General features: G+C 44.6%; 1 protein-coding gene across 1 annotated transcript in view; it reads right to left on the reverse strand.

Annotated features, from left to right (window-relative positions):
- cux1a (cut-like homeobox 1a) overlaps positions 1 to 19714 on the reverse strand; it is an 86519-nt gene that overhangs the window by 25650 nt on the left and 41155 nt on the right. Inside the window, exons 4-8 of the mRNA XM_030792703.1 lie at positions 12787 to 12865; positions 10120 to 10257; positions 8935 to 9058; positions 7991 to 8061; positions 7230 to 7296 (exon numbers count right to left, since the gene is read on the reverse strand). Coding sequence (XP_030648563.1) covers positions 7230 to 7296; positions 7991 to 8061; positions 8935 to 9058; positions 10120 to 10257; positions 12787 to 12865 — 479 coding nt within the window. The remainder of the gene's footprint in view (positions 1 to 7229; positions 7297 to 7990; positions 8062 to 8934; positions 9059 to 10119; positions 10258 to 12786; positions 12866 to 19714) is intronic.

Consider the following 19714-nt stretch of genomic DNA (forward strand, 5'->3'; position numbering starts at 1 on the left):
TAATCTATGGTTCCTCAAATAAACCATCAAACCCTGCTGCTTTTCTTATTAAACAAACCGTATGGTCACTGACACACAACTGTTTTTCACATGAATAAAAAAAAAAAATCAGACTGCAAGGGTAAGAACCACCAGGCCTCCCGGACCACGTTTACACCACACTGGACCAAAGGCATCATGCTACTGCCTTTTGTATCTCCCTCTGTGGCTTCGAACAGTCGAAAATTTGTGTAATCTAATTTTATTTCTGGAATTCTGTAACACGGATACATTTGAGAGAATCAGCAGACTCGCAATCTGCATTCTTGACATAACCCAAATAACTTGAACGGCTTGCGGCGGTTCAATCGAGGTATAATTCTGAACCGCGGTTAAATACCGCAGGATCTGCACAGATTTGGGAATTAAGAAATATAATGCTGATTTAACACTGGACAGATCAGTGGTTAAAATTGTTTTAATGCATTAAGCTCATATGATCCTCGTCATGGCCCAGAGCGGCGCAAATACAATCTACTGCTAAAGTATATTTTAAAAATAAATAAATACAAATAGATTTTCTTTCGCACGTGGTAAAAAAAAACCACATCATCTCCAAATCAGTGCATCTCATCACTCTCACTGCCTGAAGAATGTGCACTACCTTTGTGACTAATTTCTCTTTGCTTGAACTAAAACAATAGTAGGTGTGCCAACCTTTCCCTGACCTAAACTGTGTGAGTTAGATGCTACAGAAAGTATGTTAAAAGCTAAACAGAGCATGAAATTATTCATCAATATACTATTTATAGCATACTAACTTATACAACGAATTTATTCATTAATATAAACCAGTCAATGTTGCAGGAGATAAGAAATCTTGAGTCTGTTTATTCTGACCGAGAGCAACAAACAAGGAAGATGAATGTGTGTTTAATGGCTGTGTGTTATTTATTTAATCTGATTTACACGCGACACCCCCTTTTCTAGGAGGACTTTCCGTGAGGACCTCTACTGTATAAATACGTTCACTAATAAAGACCTGAAGGAGGTGAACAGAGACTGGAGATAAGCTCGCTAAGCACCAATATCCCCCGAAATATCCCTCATTTCCTCGAGTTTCCTGACTGGCGTCACATCGGTCTGAACAGGAGGAGTGTTCGACTGTTCGGTCTGAAACACAAGGTCGATTCTGTCGTCTCCGAAACCAGTGACCGCTCATCCTGTTCGTTAAGATTCCATACGGAATATTTCAAACACATGAATCCACTCTCTTTCTATTTCCCTGATTTTCAGATCTGTATCGTTTAAAAAAAAAAAACAACAAAATAAACAACATTCAAGTGAACGTCGAGTGATGGCCGCGGGTTCGGTAACTTGAGATGCGCTGATGATTGTTAAAATAACGTTTTGGCCACGCGAAACTGAAACTGAATGTTCGGATTCGATGAGGTCGGAGCGATGGCCTGCTGTGCAGTGAGATGGGGTGATCAGGGTTGGGAATGACACTAAGGTTGTGCTAATCCCAGCGCTAACCCGCTGACCGATCCGGTTATGAACGTGAACTGGTCCCGGTCCCGACCTCTCTCTCCGCCACGCCCGCCAGAGGTGAGGGGTTAACCCCTTTGGTCAGACACAATTTTCGAGAGAGGCCGGGGGGTTGAATATATCCCTTTACTGCTCTGCTCTCTCTCCATGCACTTTCTCTCTCATTACTCATTCCGCTCTCTCTCTCTCTCTCCCTCTCTCTTTCTTTCTCTCTCTCTCTCTCTCTCTCTCTCTCTCTCCCTCTCTGGTTCGCTTCCACTGCTGCTCAAATCCCCTTGGGCTGGTGCGACATTTCACAGATTTAGCCTATTAGATTTTCATTTTAGTCCTTCCTTCCATTCTGCCTTTGTCTTCCCAAGACTGCCTGCTTTAGCCCTAATTTTTTTTTTCTTTCTCGCTCTCCCGTCTCCCGCCGAGTTGCTTAACCTTTCGGAGGCTGGAGTGGCAAGAAAACCCCAAGGGTCTGTTTTTCTTCCATGCGAGTGTCTAACAAGCAGGAACTGAGATGAAATAAGGGAAGCAAAGCTAGGCACAGCTATTCTTCAAACTATTGTACAGACACAAACCTCACTACTATAGCTGTCCTTTCCCAACAAAAATAGGCTCTCTCCTCTAGCATAAAGGGACTATTGCCAACTCACTGTATTCACTGTTTATATTACTCCCACCTACTCATCTGTTTTATCTCATGATAAGTCTGCTGCATACTTTTTTCCTTCATATGTTAAAACCCATATACATTATTACTGACGTTGTTATTATTATTATTATTATTATTATTATTATTGATCATAGTAGTAGTAGTAGTAGTAGTAACATTAATAGCAGTAGAACTGGTGGTAGTGGTATATACAAAAGAATTATAGCACTGTACTGTTCTCCAGACAAATAATCAGGATACACATTTTAGCACTTTATATCTTAGAATAGACTTATTGGCTTTACTAGACCTAAGCAGTTAATAAAGAAATCAGATGAACATGTGAGCCAAATTCTGTGGCCACCCAAATCACGGTCTGGTGATCCAAGCGTAAGCCAACGTATCAGAAAGTTTTGTTAAATCAAACAACAAAAAGGAGGGCAGAGCCAGTGTTGGGCTGAATCTTTTTGAAATTCCATATGAATAGAAATGAGTCATGATCTGTCCAGTCATTCATATCGCGGTGGATAAGTGACAGGACATCACTTCTCTTGGGATTACTTCTCACATGACAGACTGAATGTAGGTACACGCCCGCACACACACACACACACACACACACACACACACACACACACACGCACGCACACATGCACGCACACACACACATGCGTGCACGCTAGCATAACACACTCTTCCATACACACACACAATGAAAAATGACAAGACAAAACATACTCCCCCTCCCTCTCTTTCTGTCTCTTTCTGTCACACACACAGACACAGACACACACACACAGTGAGTGGGGGATGTCATGTCACTGAGAGCTGATGTTCGTGGCGGGCACAGCTCCGGCGTGGCAGGACAGTCCGCACCCGTTTCTCCGACACCCCGCGTTCCCGTCACTCTGCCTCAGTATCATCAAAAAAAAAAAAAACACCCTCCACACAAGTCACACACCACTGCTATTTCCAGAACTCCCAGTCGATAACATATTCATCTTTCAAAAACACCCCTCCCCACCCCCACCCCCACCCCCAAAAAAACCCTCACCGAACGAGACAGCTGAAGGGAAGGGGAAACGTGTTTGACTGCAAGCTTTTAGTCCCCAGACTGGTCAAGGAGAAGCCAGACGAGGTTTTCCTACACTGGGAACAGAGTTCCAGGCCACACAGGGTGTCTGACTAGGCAGTGGTATAAACCGTTTTTTTTTTTTTTTCCCCTGACCACTGCTTTGAGTATATTCCTATAAACATCTGTGTAGGATTTATTTTACTTCGTATTCAGTGAAAACGGGGAAAAAAAAAAAAAAGAGGGGACAGATGCTCCAAAGCAGCTGACCGCGCCATTAAATGCAGGAGAGAGAGAGAGAGAGAGAGAGAGAGAGAGAGAGAAAGAGAGAGCGAGAGAGACAGAGAGAGAGAGCTGAGAGCTTAAAACAAGCACTGTGACCTCAGATGCCTCGCTGTGTGTGTGTGTGTGTGTGTGTGTGTGTGTGTACAGTTTGATGAGCTGGATATTCATCTCAGACTCTCAGAGCATTGGACTTTTCTTCTTTAACGATGACAGGAACGCAACAACAGTTCGGCCAAACGCTTACGTTCATTCACTACTGGTTTTAATGTTTTAAAGTGCTTCGGTTTGTTCGAATCCATTGCTGTTGTGCTGTTTAGTACTGTGATTGAGCAGACTCTGTGTGTGTGCGTGCGTGCGTGTGCGTCTGTGCATACGCCTGAGCATGTGCATGTGTGTGTGTGTGTGTGTGTGTGTGTGTGTGTGCGCGTGCGTGTGCGGCTGTGCATACGCATGTGCATGTGCGTGTGTGTGTGTGTGTGTGCGTGTGTGTGTGTGTGTGTGTGTGTGTGTGTGGGCTGGCAGCGGGTGGGGCAGTTGTGGAGAACAGCTCCTGGGACCTGCGGTGGGGCTTTCATGAGGGAAGTTAACGGCGCTACCAAACAGAGGCACGCTGCATTAAAATTTCAGTTTACAGCATGCCACTGAGCTCCTGGCCTCCGTCTCCATCAGCACAGAGCCTGGGGTCTGACGTGGAGAGCGGGATTGGGGGGAGGGGAGGGGGTTAAGGAGAGAGAGAGAGAGAGAGAGCAGGACAGTGAAGGGGAGGACAGCAGACACCTCGCAGGCCTGTGGAAACAGGGACATTCCTTAGCAAACAAGTCTAAAAGGAAGAGGAGGAGGAAGAGGAGGAGGAGGAGGAGGGTGGTGGGCTGGGGAGCTGAAGAAGGGGAGAGAGGGGGGAGAGGTTGTTCGCAAATGGGCAAAGCGAATTGATGCATTCCATTATCACGCTTGGCTAAGCTCCGTTCCTTTTTTCACTCTGTATACACACACACACACACACACACACATATATGCACAGGCACATGTACACGTCCAGGAGAACACAAACATGGCAGTGAAGGAGGGAGAGGGAGAGAGAGAGAGAGGGTTATGTGGAGCAGAGAAGCAGGAGGAGGTGGAGGAAAGATGACAAAGAGGGGGAAGGTTAATGGCGGACTGTGTCGTGGGCAGAAGAAAAAAAAAAAAAAGAGAGAGAGAGACGTAAAAAAACGCGCAAAAAAAACCTCGCTGGAAAAGAGCCGCGTAACTCGAACCAAAAAGAAGAACCTGATGTCTTCCACAAACACAGTGCCATTTGGTCCTGCTGGAAAGGCTTTGAAGAGGCAGCTCACGTGCGGAGAAACTTGTGGTGAGCTGAGTCTGGGTCCCCTGGCACTGCGACACTGGCTCTCCTCTCTGACAGGGCTGGAGAGCCGCCGGAGCTCGACGTACATCAAAGCCAGGGAGACCAGCCTCCGAGGAGTAGCCTCCTCCTTTCTCCTCTGCTCATTACCGCAGGACTTCAGACATTCTCTTATGTTTATTTAACGTTTCTCTCTCTCTCCCTCTCTCTCTCTTCCTCTCTCTCTCTCTCTCTCTCTCTGTCTCCCCCTCTCTCTTTCACACACACACACACACACACACACACACAGAGATCCTTGTCTTTCCACACCTCCCCCAACTCGCCCCCACAACCACACAGACGACGAGGGAGCCCCACGGGACCACGTGAGAGGCAGGGGGCGGGAAAGGGGTCCTGAAGGAAGGGGGGGGGGGGGTTACTGCTTTACACCATGTCCACACAAGGGTGACATAACCTCACTCCTACAGGGGAGGGGGGCAGACACAAAACAAAAGAAACAAAAGCTAAAAACATACGAGCAGACTATTTCTTCAGAGACATAATCAAACAGGGTCATCATTCCAAACAATACACACACACACACACACTGCACAGTAAATGCACGTTTCAGAGAGACTATGCCATGAGAGAGAGAAAAAAAAAGAAGAAAGAAAGCAAAAAAAAAAAAAAGGAAAGATTTAAAATTCAAATGTTAAATCAAGTCTTGATGATCAAATAGTACTACACAGCCAGAGCAAAGACAGAGTAGGGTAACAGCCTTGTTTGAGAAAGCCTGAAGGAAATAAAAGATTTTCCCTCACTACCTGCTCCTGGTAACTAGCCTCTGGAGACAGAGCAGGGTTCCCTTTGATGAGGGGCAAAAAGTGTGCTCAGCCCAGCTGGTGCATGTGTTAGACAGTCATGAGAGAACTGTTTGTGTGGGCTCAGAGAGACAGAGAGAGAGAGAGAGAGAGAGAGAGAGAGAGAGAGTGCATATCTGTATTAGTGTGAAAGCATGCTTGTGTGTGTGAATGCTCAACAATGCAAAAAAAAAAAAAGAGAAAAAAGAAAAACATTCTGAAAAGCACGCCAAATGCTTCAACGCGTCACAGTCCCGAAAGGGTTATCGGGTCCTGTTTGTAACTACATCCAAAGTGCTGTACATATGCTTTTCAAATAAACTCAAAGAACATCGCTGAACAAATGCTGAAACGGATATGTATGTAATTTCCATCAAAAATCAATGAAGTTTGATTTTGTTTCACCTCTTACACTGTAAATGGTTTTCATTTCACTGAGATATCCAGCTTGTGTGGGCACGTTTATCTTCAGTCGCTTACAACAGCACAGACAGTGCGACTAAATAGCACCATACAGCTTTAACGCCGACGAGGGCATTTCAAGGTCATATGTACCGGTTAGACCAAAACCCCATTGTGTCTGTCTACGTAAAAAGAGATTCTTGTGTGTCACCCAAAAATCTCAGCCAAGCTTCAGTATGGTGGTTATCTAACAAACAAGTGTTGTGTCGGCTAGACTTGTTTCATTTCAAAGGGACTCTGGATAAAAAGGCTTTTTTGGTTTGGTTAGTATGAGTGTAATTATGCCACTCCCAAAGAAACTGGGTGGCAGACTTTGAAATAGCCCCAGGGAAGGAGTCTAGCAACAAGCTGCATTCTGCTGTGACAGTCTGACACGGAAATTACCACCCGCACCCCAACCGCACGGCGAGAGGACACACATTCACCAGAACACACACACACACACACACGCACACGTTCGTACATGGAAAGACATGACAATCATGATTCATGTTTGTCCTATCCAAGTGTATCACACACAAGCGCTAGATACACAAATATGTTTTGAATACACAAACAAATAATTCTAAAAATTCCATGACTCAAATCCTTCGTGAGGTTGGATAGGGAAACAACAGCAGGAGTCACCTATCGCTTCATTTAGCTGATTCACGAAGGCGTCGCAGGAGGTTTATGAAATGACACCTATGGAAGGATATCAAATGTCCCATGAACTGATGCAAAGTTCACCACACGAAAAACCGCAGTGTTTTTCCACCCAATCAAACTCGTCTCTCGTAGGATTACCATGTGTTTATTTGGGTTGATGAAAGGGTTTAGTGTATGTGTGAGAGAGCGTGTGTGTGTGTGTGTGTGTGTGTGTGTGTGTGTGTGTGTGTGTGTGTGTATGTGTGAGTGGGTGAGGTTTTTTGTTTTTCAGAGTGTGTTTTTTCTGCTCAATCTTTTCGGTGCTCAAGTGAAACAGACAGAGAAAGAATTACACAAAGCAAGAGCCAATGTCCGGTGGACATCATTTTATTATTTAATAACGAAAGCCCGGACGACGGGAGAGGAACTTACTTTGCGGTGGATTCTTCGTTGTACTTATTCTTCAGATCCAGTAGTTCTGCCTGAGTTGCTTCAAGTGCTGAAAGCAAAGTCAACCCTTTCGTCAATTTAGAGTCAACACGAGGAAAAGGGCAGGAAAAAGTTTACGCCAATGGATCGTTATAATTCATATTTGAGTCAGATCTACAGGTCTGCTCATAAATTCCAGCTTGACTCCATCAGATCTCAGACAATGACTCATGGAGTGGGGGCAGATGACCACATGTGGGTTGATCTAACTCACATTGCATGGCTTTGGTCTGAGAAACACTGATGCCTATGAATTAAGTCTCTTTATACAGGTGCACACGCTGTGTATAAAGGAGCCATCCTTTAATGGTTTTCTCCTGTGGATGTAACACATTCATGTACTAAGATGCAGTGCTGCGTGAGGTTTTCTAACAAAGTCTGTTGCCATTAGCATCTCCTAAATACATATCATTGATTCTGATACAGCGATGCATTTCATCACATTACTAATTCATGTTAGGGTATAAAGAACCAATCAAATGATCTAATTCATCAATATGCAAATTACGGAGAAGCAGCAAACAACACTTAATCACGAAAGCCGCTAGGCTGTGCTTAAAAAAAAAAAAGAGAGAGAGAACGTATTTCAGTGGGAGACTATTTTGGAGCAGGTGTAATCTCAGCTGTGATGTAGCGACGGGAAAAGACAGTTTAGGAAGCTATTTCAGAAAGCAGAGGATTGGACAGTGAATGTGTGTACGTACCGGTCTGTAATGGCCGGGCTTTGACATCATCTAAACTGCTGCTCTCAGGCTCTGCACTGTCCTGTGGCTCACTGGAGACAGAGGGAGAAAGAGAGAGAGAGAGAGAGAGAGAGAGAGAGAGAGAGAGAGAGAGAGAGCGAGTGAGAGAGCAAGAGAGGGAGAGAGAGAGAGAGACAGAGAGAGAGAGACAGAGAGAGAGAGAGGGAGAGAGAGAGAGTGAGAGAGGGAGCGAGAGAGAGAGAGAGAGAGAGAAAGAGACCGAGACAGAGAGAGAGAGAGAGAGAGAGAGAGAGAGAGAGAAAGGAGAGAAAGTGTGGGCGGGAGAAGGGGGAGACACAGGTCAGAATATACCAAGGCTTAAAATATGGTTTTAACCATGAGTTTATAAGTCTCAATCCCAAATTTTATCTTAATCATATAGTTTTTTTTTTACATTTTTATGCTTCACCCTCAAATGCCCAAAAGATTTCAAAGCTTTCACAAAGTTTGACTGCTGGGGTCATCTGACCGTTAAGTGTAGAAAGATCAAATGCTTCACCGCTATTATGTACGCAAACTTGGTTACTAGGTACGCTAACCACATTAAAAAATCCGTGCTACCTTTGCTTTTACCAACTTTAAATAGCTAGCTACGTAAACAAATTAAATATCTCTGCAAACGTTAGCAGACACGCATTAAACTCAGCACACACACACACACACACACACAAAAAAAAATTAAGATATGTATTTTGTCTCAAAAGCTCACATCGTGTATGAGCCTCAATGGAAGCGTTTGAGCTCATGCGAAGCTGGAATCGTAAGAGTAAAAATGCAGCCCAAAGCCAAGAAAGGACCCACTGGGTCCCATTAGGTTCAGATGGCGTATCTGACCTCTAAGCCTACACACCAGGTTGCCCTATAAGTGTGTAGTGTACAGGAATTTACAACACGCCCCAGCTGACCTGTCCTTGTCTGCATAGTCGTTGGGAAGCTGCTCGTCCTTCTCCTGGACCTGCTCCGGTTCTTGGTTTTGCAGTGACTGTTCATACTCCTGCAGCTTCTCTTTAAGTGCTTTAATAGTGACCTCTGAAGAAGAGAGAGAGAGAGAGGGAGTGGGGGGGGGGGGGGGGGGGGGGGAGGGGGGTATGTGAGACTAAATAACCTGAAGAGGTAAAGTAGTTACGATGATATCATTTACGTCTTTTAAGACAATGTTTGTGAAGGAAAGAGCAAGAGAGAGCAAGCAAGAAGGAAAGAAAGAGAAGAAAGAGAGAGAGAGAGAGAGAGAGAGAGGGGAGAGAGAGAGAGAGAGAGAGAGAGAGAGAGAGGGGGAGAGAGAGAGAGAGGGGGAGGGAGGGAGAGGGAGGGAGAGCGCAAAAACGATCGACACGTTCCTGATAGAAAGCGCGTTTTTTTTTTTTTGTTTTTTTTTTCCCTCCCGCTCCTCTGTCCTCTTCTACACCCATCTGCAGTGATTTAAACTCGAACATTTCAGCCCTGACACAAAATCAATGCCAACGAGTCCCTTTGGAGCCCTTTTAAGCCCTTAACTGTTAAATTGAACTTTAAACATTTAGGCTGGAGAGGATCAATGACCTGGGGAGGGCTTGGTAAGGAAGGGGGGGGGGGAGGGGGCCAGCTGAGTGAGAGATTGCTGAGGTGGGATATCTAGAGACCTTTCCGGACGGAGAGGAAAAGCCAAGAGGAGATTGGAGACTTAAAAAAAAAAAAAAAAAAGCTGTGGCAAAAACTAAAATATTGCTGCTGTTGAGAGCGGAGTCAATTAGCTCTTAGCGGAAAGGGAATTCCAGAGCACGAGTCGGTAATCCTTCCTTTCCTCGCTCAGAAAAGACAAGAAGCGCTGAGACCTCCAAGGCTCCACTAAGTACAGACTCTGAACTGGAAGGACATAACCTGACTCATCTAGTCACGCAGATGGTGGACAGGTACGTGTCCTCTTCTTAAATGAAAGGGGTTTACAGTCCAGTACGTTTAAACAGCCCAGATAGCCCAGTGCTTTTAATCATTCTTTGTACCAGTCTGATGTGAGAATACGCTCAGTAAACGTGTCGTGTTTTAAGACAGCGCACTTATTCTCAAACGTGATGAATATTGCGTTTCCGCGTGGCCGTGCCGAACGTCTTTACCTTGGTTCTTGACCTCGGCGTGACTAGCGTCGTACTCCTTCAGCTTCTCGCGGAGCTTCTGGTTCTCTGTCTCCACCTCGTGCATCCTCTGGACCTTCAACTGCATCTGCTGTGCTGCTTCCAAGGCCGACACAGGGTCTGAGACAGAGCAAAAGTCATACGCGCTTCGTATGAACAGCATGGTACACGATACACGATACACCGATATACGATAGTTTACAAGCAACTCCAGTTCAACTGACCAACGATGAGTTTTCGGTTTGCTGCTGTTTCACATTTCTGCATGTTACTTGCTATACCACCAATCAATCATCAATAACTACACAGTTCCCACAGACAAGCTACCTTGGGTCAGAGTTCTATCATTGCATGCTCTGTATCCGTGTTTATACAGAGTAGAAGGTAAAATGTGTCTAAATGTGAATGAAGAATAGGGTTTGAGGACAAGGCATACGTATTTTGTGTTTGAGATCTCTTAAGTCATACTGACGTACAGCCTGGTCTCCCCATCAGTGCCAAGCATTGACATACTAATTGCTCTATGACTAATTATGCCCCCATTCCAGTTGATTTTCTTTAATGAGACAGCCGAGTTAATTATGTAATCAAACGATTACATTAGTCCCTGTGGAATACGCACAAGAGAGAGGGAGAGAGAAAGAGCGAGAGAAAGAGTGAGAATGAGACAGAGAAAATGTGCATGTATTGTTGTGTGTGCATGTGTGTGTGTGTGTGTGTGTGTGTGTGTGTGAGAGAGAGAGAGAGAGAGAAAGGGAGAGAGAGACAGAGTGAGAGAAGGAGTGAGAGACAGAGAGAAAGAGACTACAAACGCTTAGCAAGGGTTAGGGATCAACGTCCTGCTTTGTGTGTTCAGATCAGTCATTCAAGGGCACAGGAAATGTTGTGTGTAAATGTGTGTGTGTGTGTGTGCGTGTGCGTGCGTGTGTGTGTGTGTGCGTGTGTGCCTCATATCTAAATACTGCAGAGAGGAAGTGATGGTTTTATGTGCTGTCCTGTATGCGGTCTTCCTACTGTATCTGCTAACTGCCAGTCAGAAAAAAAAAAAAATTCAATACATTTAAACAGTCAGAGCAGAGAGATCATGTGAATGGAGCTGCAAGCTGGTTCAAATAAAACATTTTCAAGCCATCGGTCTCAATGCCTGTCACCACTCTTCCACAACATATTGATTTAATCAATGTCATCATGATAATCTAATAGAGTGCAGAGCACAGAGCTGCGTCTGTTCGCTCGACTTGTGTCTCAATTTCTTCTGATCGGGAAACACAATTAAGAGACGAGAACTTTTATTCATGCCAGTTACGTGGACCAGAAAAGTGCAGCACAGTGAAGACAGACTTCAGGAATGAGATGACGTATCGTTAAGAGGTTGGGAAGACTATGTACCTATGATTGAAATATGGGAGCTATAAATATGTTAGAGACAGATACACAGACACATACACACAGACACAAACACAGTGAGCAGTCATGTAGAAACAATTTGTCAAGTTGTGATCACGTTTTGAGACATGCAGACAAGTATGGACAAGCTCCAGATTTCACAGATAAAAACAGACATTCCCAGACGCTGGACCGCCCACAAGAAAGTCCCCTAACTGCACGCATGCACATACACATGCATACGCACGCGCGTGCGCACACACACACACACACGCACGCACACGCACACACACACATGCACGCACACACACACATGCACACACATGCACACACGCACACACATACATGCACACACACACACACACACACACACACACACACACATGCACGCACACACAGAGTGTAGCAGGACTGGGAGCTCTAAAGCAAGGCAGTGTAGTAATTTACGGATGTACTAAGCGGTTGAGCAGACTTTGCTTGCTCTGACAGGCCAAGCCGTTGCAGTGTCTGTCTGACTGCCTGCCGCCCCACCGCCCAGAGGAGGCTGCGCTGGTGGAAATGTGCACGTGGGGGGGGGACGGGGGGGGGAGGTGGGGGCACGCTCTGGAGGCCCTCCCAGGCAGTTCGGCAGGCCCCGGTTCAGCCAAGAGTCACTCCACTCTATACACATCCTCCACTCCGTCGCTTCAACAAGATTCTATGATTTCACACTCGCCTACCGTTTGCTACCTAACTGACCCTGTCTGTGTCTGTGGTTTTTTTTTTTTTTTTTCAGTTTTCTTAGGGTTGTCTACTCAGTTTCAGAGATAAAAAAAGATTTTTCACTCAGAAACTGCCATAATTAAACGATTACCTAATTAAGAATTCTCCTCACAGAAGGTTTATAAATCTAGGAATTTTATGAACTCGGATGCAAACCAGGTGAGGGATCAGCGTAGTGTTTTATCGTCAGTGGATTGTGACTGTTAAGCCCTGAACGGACATTATGACAAAGCGTTAGCTTCACGGCTCCTCTGCCATTAGCCTGTGTGAAGGTTGGAGCAGGAGAAGTCATTAGACTGTTGTGTGTGTGTGTGTGTGAGAGAGAGAGAGAGAGAGAGAGAGAGAGAGAGAAAGAAAGAAAGAAAGAGAGAAAAAAGGGAGAGAAAGGGAGAGATACACTAGAGACTATGGCTTCATAAAGATGACTGATGTGTTTACAGTTTGCATACTCCAGTGAAACATTACAGCACTGGCCCAAGCAAAGGGCTGTTTCAGACTTACCTGGAACATCGATTAATCTCTTATACACATTTAGAAAAGCAGCCTCTGACTCCTTGCTTCTTTTACATAGGGAGTCAATCTGAAAGAAAAAGAAAACAAGACTTGAAGCCAGAACCAAAAGCAGATTTTGTAATTGGGATTAAAGACAAAGAAAGTTTTTGTTTCAGACCGCAGAGACTGCGTAAGCGCGGAAAAGGGCCGCAAAGCCATTTTGGGGGCATACGTTCCCCTGCGCCCGCGATTCAGGTGTGTTCAATCCTTCTGTTTCTGGTACGCTTTTTATAGAACGCAATTATCATGTATAAATCCAAATCCCACAGAGTGTGAGATGACAGAAACAGGTAATGAGAGACACACATAATAAGAGAACTTTGGCCTTAATATAGAGCGCTACAGAGTACTCCTTAATGTATGGGCAAATTCTTTCTGGGTTAGACCTAGCGATGCTAGCAACGTCCAATGAAAAAGATAGCAAAAATATTAAGACAAAAGATATCAAGTACTGAAATTCACCTCGTAATGGGTGTGACGTTTGTTGACGCTACATATTTACACACAAACCACAAGCAGTTTATATAAAGCCACAAATTGAGGACACAGGCTTCTAGAAAGTTCTGTTCCAGGTACACCCTACTCCATCTTCACAGCATCAGCAAATACCTGGAAATAGACTTGCACAGAACCTCAAACTTTTTTTTTTTACGGAAACAGCTGCTGGCCGTTGGCCTTTTGTAGTTTTCAGAGCTAGCCTTTCCGTGACCTCGGAGCCGATGCCTTAACAGCTGGAGAGAGATTTATGAGAATGTATCACAAAGGATATGGTAAAACATCTCCTCGTCTCATGCCAAACCAATAAAAACAAAACCTCAATTTTTAATCTCACTGAGAAGCTCTAGAAAATTCAGGCAAACTTTTAATACTGCGCTCAGCTGCGCGGTGTCCATGTACGGCTATTTGGTTCAAGGCCCGAATCCCTCCAGGTGCAGAGCTATTCTCGTCAGAATTATAAACGAAAGATGAAATCCCGTAACCGAGTCGCGAAAGTGCGGTAACGTAAGCTCGAAGAGATAAACGCACTTTGGCGGGTTTTGGTGCGTCCAAAGAGCAGCCCGAGAAGGTACTTGATCCACAAGTTCTGTTTTAAGTCTCAGTTCCACTATACCGAGCTCTGGCAAACCACATGGGAGGACTGTGTTAAAAAAAAAAAAAAAGAAAAAGAAAAGAAAGAAAAAAAAAGAAAAGAAAATGCCACAGCAGCGATTCCCAGTGTGCATCTGGAGTTGCTGCGCTCATGAATGTGTGTAACCAGCAGGCAGCCACGTAACAACTGGGCCAAAGCAAACAAAGTGGGTCAACCCCCCAATCAGAAATAAGCTCCCACACAGGACTGTCTGCGTGGACATGCCTCGGGAACGGATAAAAGCGATACAATGTGCGTTTTTTTTTTTTTTTCCTGCGATACCACAAACAATTTCCCCTGAACTTCGTAAGGAAAACCATATCGTTCTCCTATAATACAGGCCCTTCCCATTGGGTGGCACTCTCAGCTCAGACAACGACCCGCCGACTGAGCCGGTACGGGTCCCGTTCCCAGACGTTACAGTTATATTTCCAAAATCTGTTAAACTACTACGCTGTTTACTTGTTCACAATGTTATCTATTTACTGAAACGGCAGCAGAACATCAAATAAAAGCTTTAATATCTTCAGCCCCATGACTTTTGGATTTGATGGATGGAACAGGGCAGTTGCCACTGTAAATAGCCAACATGTAACAGACTTCTCACTCCTGTGGGAAAGGAGTTAAACATTTTCAGATGTTTCTTGCCGGAAAACATCTGGACGGAGCCATGCAGGGCCAAGTCCCCCCCCCCCCCCCCCCCCCCCCAACACCACCACCGCCACCACCACCACCACCCTCTTCCACACACATACACACACACACACCCCCCCAATCCTTGCAGATGGAGCAATTAAACTCCCTGCTTACTCGGCAGAGGTCCACCCTGTGCGATCCAGTGAGGGGAAACCAGAAGGAGAGTTTTAGGCCTGGGCTGCTTTTCAGCACGACGGGTCAGAGCAGTCTGAGGTACGGGGTTAAGTGCCTGACTGGGAGCTTGTGTGTACATACGAGGGGGAGCAGACAGGAGGTCCTGAGGGCTCAAAGGGAGGTGGGGGGGTGGAGGGGTGGAGGGGGGAGGGGATGGGGAAGGGGGGGGGGCGCACGGGATGCGTGACTTTTCAGACATGGCTCAGCACAGATTATCTGCTCTTCAGTTTGTTTGTTTTTTAGCTGTTTTTTTTTTGTTTGTTTGTTTGTTTTTACTGTGACCCCAAACACAATCTGACAAAATGATAATCTGGAATCATGGCACCACTGGTCACACACACACACACAGCACATATACGAATGAACAAAATAAATAAATACAGATAAATACATGTTAATACAGAGACACATATAAAACAAACACACACACACACACACACACAACCTGTGAATACAGAACATAATCTGGAGATTTCTTGAACTGCTTCTTCAGATTATGTTTGCAGGTTAATGGCACCTGAAACTGGAGAGTATAAACAGAGCACCCAGGTAAAAGTAGCCCAGGATCAGTGAGACTGTGGTTTAAGGTTGAGGGGCAGTGGTTATAAATAGTGGCTGTTGCTGTGAGGGGAACATGGTATTGGCACTGCCATCAGGGTACACAGCACCAGCAGTCCAGATCCACCATGACCTGATACAGCTTTGCCCTGGTGCAGGACACTGGGTTTTAAGCAGAGGATAACTGATCCACAGAGAGAGAGAGAGAGAGAGAGAGAGAGAGAGCGAGTGAGAGAGAGAAAGAAGAGAGAGAGAGAGAAGAGAGAGAGAGAGATTTTTTTTTTATTAAGGGTATACGATGGATTAGAGGCTTTGAAGGCTTGTTTTAAGGAGGGAATTACAAACTCAGCAACGCAGCAGAAAACATCCTGTACTTTCCCTTGGACAGTTTAACGACAACAATTAGCATGTATATCTCTGGACCTGACCAGTAAACAAAAAAGCTTTAGAGAGAGAGTAACCTGACTGCGGCTCTGTTAGTACTGTGAGACGAATGGATGGAGTTATTCACTGGTGATTAACTATTATTCAGTTGTATTGTTTATATCTTTTAAACACTAGACTTACACACACACACACAAACACACACACACACACACACACACACACGTAGGCAAGCACAAAAAGCACCTCCACACATAAATATATAGAAAGCCACAAGAAGGCAGCTTGCCGCTAGAACGTGGATATCTGTTAAATTGTTTTGCGCTGGAACGTGGAGTGTGTGACCTCCTTCTATATCGAGATTTGGTTTCAACGTCCATCAGAACAGCATTAATAGGTGTGCGCTGGCTTCTTTCACGTAAACAAACAGCAACATGTCTGGATATTTTCAGCCTTGGTGGCGAGTTCCGTTTTTAAAGACTCACCTCAGGTTTCTGTGAGTCTGAGGCCCTTTGGTCAGCTCAGTCTGAGTAAGGAAACGTTATCAGTTGATCACTGCTGTCTATAACAACTGACTAACTACAGAATCATCAGATACATCATCAGAATAAGGGTAAGGGTTGATCTGTGGAGGGGGGGGGGGGGGGTTCTTTTAAATTTACAGGATACACAGAGTGGCCAGCCTACAGTCATACAGATGCAATAGAGTGTGGGTGGTTAAGACAGAAGTGCTGAGAGAGAGAGAGAGAGAGAGAGAGGGAGGAGCTGAGGGAGATGGAGCTGATCTCACTGTCTAAGTTGATGACTTGACTCATAACCTTTTTCCCCTTGGCCCTCTGGCACGGAATCTCTCCAGACAACAGCCTTCTAAAATTAGAACGCAATTATGTCAAATCAATACTGACTTCCAAATTTGTATAACTTCAATGCCACTTTGTACATGCCTGCCAAAAAAGATTAGCTCGCTTCAAGACATTTTTCTTGGCAACGCAAAATTCATACTGTTCTTTTGCATTAGGACTTTTCTCCACTCTGTAAAGAAAATCATTTCCGCTCAAGCTGAAAATCAAGAAATAAAGGAATCCAGAGAGAGAAAACAGAGTGCTTTGCAAAAATAAATAAACAAATATTTTGAAGCAGGCTGATATCATTCACACAGGACGAGCAGTCGTCTAAAGGAGTCGTCTGAAGGAGGCAGAGAGGTCCTGGATGTGGCACACATATGTATTTAGCAGCGGTCCGGGCAGAGGTGTTGCTGGGATATCAGACCGTTTAATTCAATTCTATTTAAATCAATGAGTCAGCCTACAATGAGAGCCCGGGTGAGGATAAGAATCTCAGGGCATTAATGAGGGACCGGCTCAAAGGGAGGAACCCGGGAAGTGCAGACCGGCCCTTGCGAGAGAACAGAGGCCCTGCATGGGAGAGGCGAGGCAGAGCAGATGCCCACCGCAGCATAACGTTGTCACTCCCCCCCCCCCCCCCCCCCCCCCTCCCACCTCCATCTCCCCACCACCCGCACCCACCCACCTCCTCCTGCTCCTGAGCCTGGGCCTCTCTGTGCGACAAGCTCAGCTCTACTCCTTATTGTACTCTCATTTCCTGACAGGAAAAGAAGCGGCAATCGCTCACTCCTTTCACAAATGACAGAAAAAAAATGTAAAAAAAAAAAGAAAAAAATACTGTAACTGCTGCCTCGCTTGCAGTTACTTTTTTTCTTTTTCTTTTTTTGACCCCTTAAAAGCTGTAAAAGTTTGAGCCATTTTCGCTTATTCTAATGTGCTGCGCATTAAAAAGAAAAGAAAAGAAAAGAAAAAGCAAATTCCTTTTCAAGTTGCTTTTGTCATAACTCTCCTCTGACATTGGGAACTGAGAATCCATTTGGTTGTTTGTTATTCTGAGTTCGAAACAATCCCCTCACCCTAACCCCAGTCGCTTTCAGGCACAAGCAGCCAATCAGACTGAAAACAAAACAAAACAAAAAAAAACTCTCGAGACTCAAGAAATACCACAATTATCACTTAATGTCTTACAGACACGGAAGATTAGAAGACAATCGCATTCCAGCTGAGAATATTTGGATATTTTGAAGGTCAAAGACAGTCCTTCACTCCAAAATACCATAGACTATTTCTCACAAAAAAAAAAAAAGAACCTAAATGGATTCTTGACTCTCTCCAAACTGCTGGTACTCCGTTACAGGAGAGGGTATTTTTAAACAGACGTGTGTTAAACTGGGGCAATTACCTCGGTTAATGATAGGCTAAGCCAAAAGAACACGAAGCTCCGAAGCCAAAATGAGCATTAATGGAGTAGTCAGCCTGCACTTCCGCCCCCAAGAGCCTCTTCACCGGCCTTTCACTTCATCATGAATCTTACATGGGCATCCGAATGCTAAATTATATAGAGGTGCCCCTTTTTCTGTTCTTTTTTTTCTTTCTTTTTTTTTTTTTTTTTTAAACAGCCTCTCATTGGAGGATGTTACCGACGAATCCGTTTGAAAGGCCGTCAGCAGAAACGTACCGGCGTGGTTTTGTTAAAAGGAAAATACTCCAGGGGCGCAAAAAAAAAAAAAAAAAGCTAGTCTTTCTTCTCCCTTCGTCTTTTTCATTAAATCCCATCAATGCTTTGTTTCTTATGGGGGATTTCCTGCCCCGAGTGGCTATGTATATCTCCAGCTGGCTGATAAGGCTAACTGACCAATTACTGAGTCACTCCACACAGCGCCACTGAAGAAGTTTATTTAGCAGCTAGTAAGAACTGGGAACTGGGCAAGAAGAAAACCAGAAACTCTCCAAAAGTTTCAGTTTGAGAGAGGTGCACGCATTCTTTCAGTGTGCTTGTGGTGACATCCAACCATAGTCTCTCTCTCTTTCTCTCTCTCTCTCTCTCTCTCTCTCTTTCTCATTCCTGGATTAATGACCGGACTCCACAGCGTCCGCTGAGGGCAGCGGAAGATTTTTACAAAAATAAAAATCAGGAAATAGTGTTCCAAGCCATTATTCACGCTGATGATTGTATTCAGGGTCTATTGACAGAGAATGTTACTGACCTTTTACCGTTTTAAATGGCTGGTTGGCCAGTGTGAAAGAAAAAGAAAGTAGGTGGGGGTAGTGAGTGGTGGTGGGGGGGGGGGCATGGGTGCGGTGTGCCAGTGTTGCAGATTGCAGAACACCCTTATGAGTAAGGTGTAATTTACTGAAACTATGACACAAACAGAAAGTGTGTCAGAATTTCACTATGCACTGCACAGGGATTGGGAGCGAATATCTTGCTGTCATGTCGAACGGTAATGCATATTACTTATGGAACACGGCGCCATGCCCCAGTTCTGTGCGTTTAACAAAGCCTTTTCAGAAGGATGTCAAAGGAAACTCTGCTACGTACCCTGCAGTGGGATTTCTCTATGGTCCTGTTGAGCTAAGCTTTGAATACTTGGTTAGCTTTAAAAGGTTAATGCACCAAGCAATTTAAAAGTTCACTTTTTCCAGATAAGAGACGACTGGAAGGCTAACCTGGGTATTTTTTCTCGGTAGCGTACATCGTATTTCAACCTCTTGCTTTTTTTTTATTTTTTCCGTTTTTCCATAAAACACGTTTTAATTAATGACTTAAAATGTGATCGATACTACATTGATTTTTGCTGGTGATATCTCAGTGCTGCATTTCCAAATAATGTTTTTCTGTCAGTAGGGTTAATAAAACAAAGACCTATGTCTAACCAACAAAAGGTCTTCCACGCTGCCTGTAATCAGTATTTTCTATATGGTTCGTGTTCCTTCTCATGGGAAGTGAGTTAAGTCAGACACATCTGGGGTAGGACAGTAATTCTCATGTCCTAAGGCTGTGAAAGTACTGCCGGATCTCAGAAGTAAATTGCAAAAACACTGGTAAATATTGGTCTACTAAAATAACATTTGAAGTTAAATATTGACA

This window comes from Chanos chanos, chromosome 15 (genome assembly GCF_902362185.1).
Source record: "Chanos chanos chromosome 15, fChaCha1.1, whole genome shotgun sequence".
Lineage (NCBI taxonomy): Eukaryota > Metazoa > Chordata > Actinopteri > Gonorynchiformes > Chanidae > Chanos > Chanos chanos.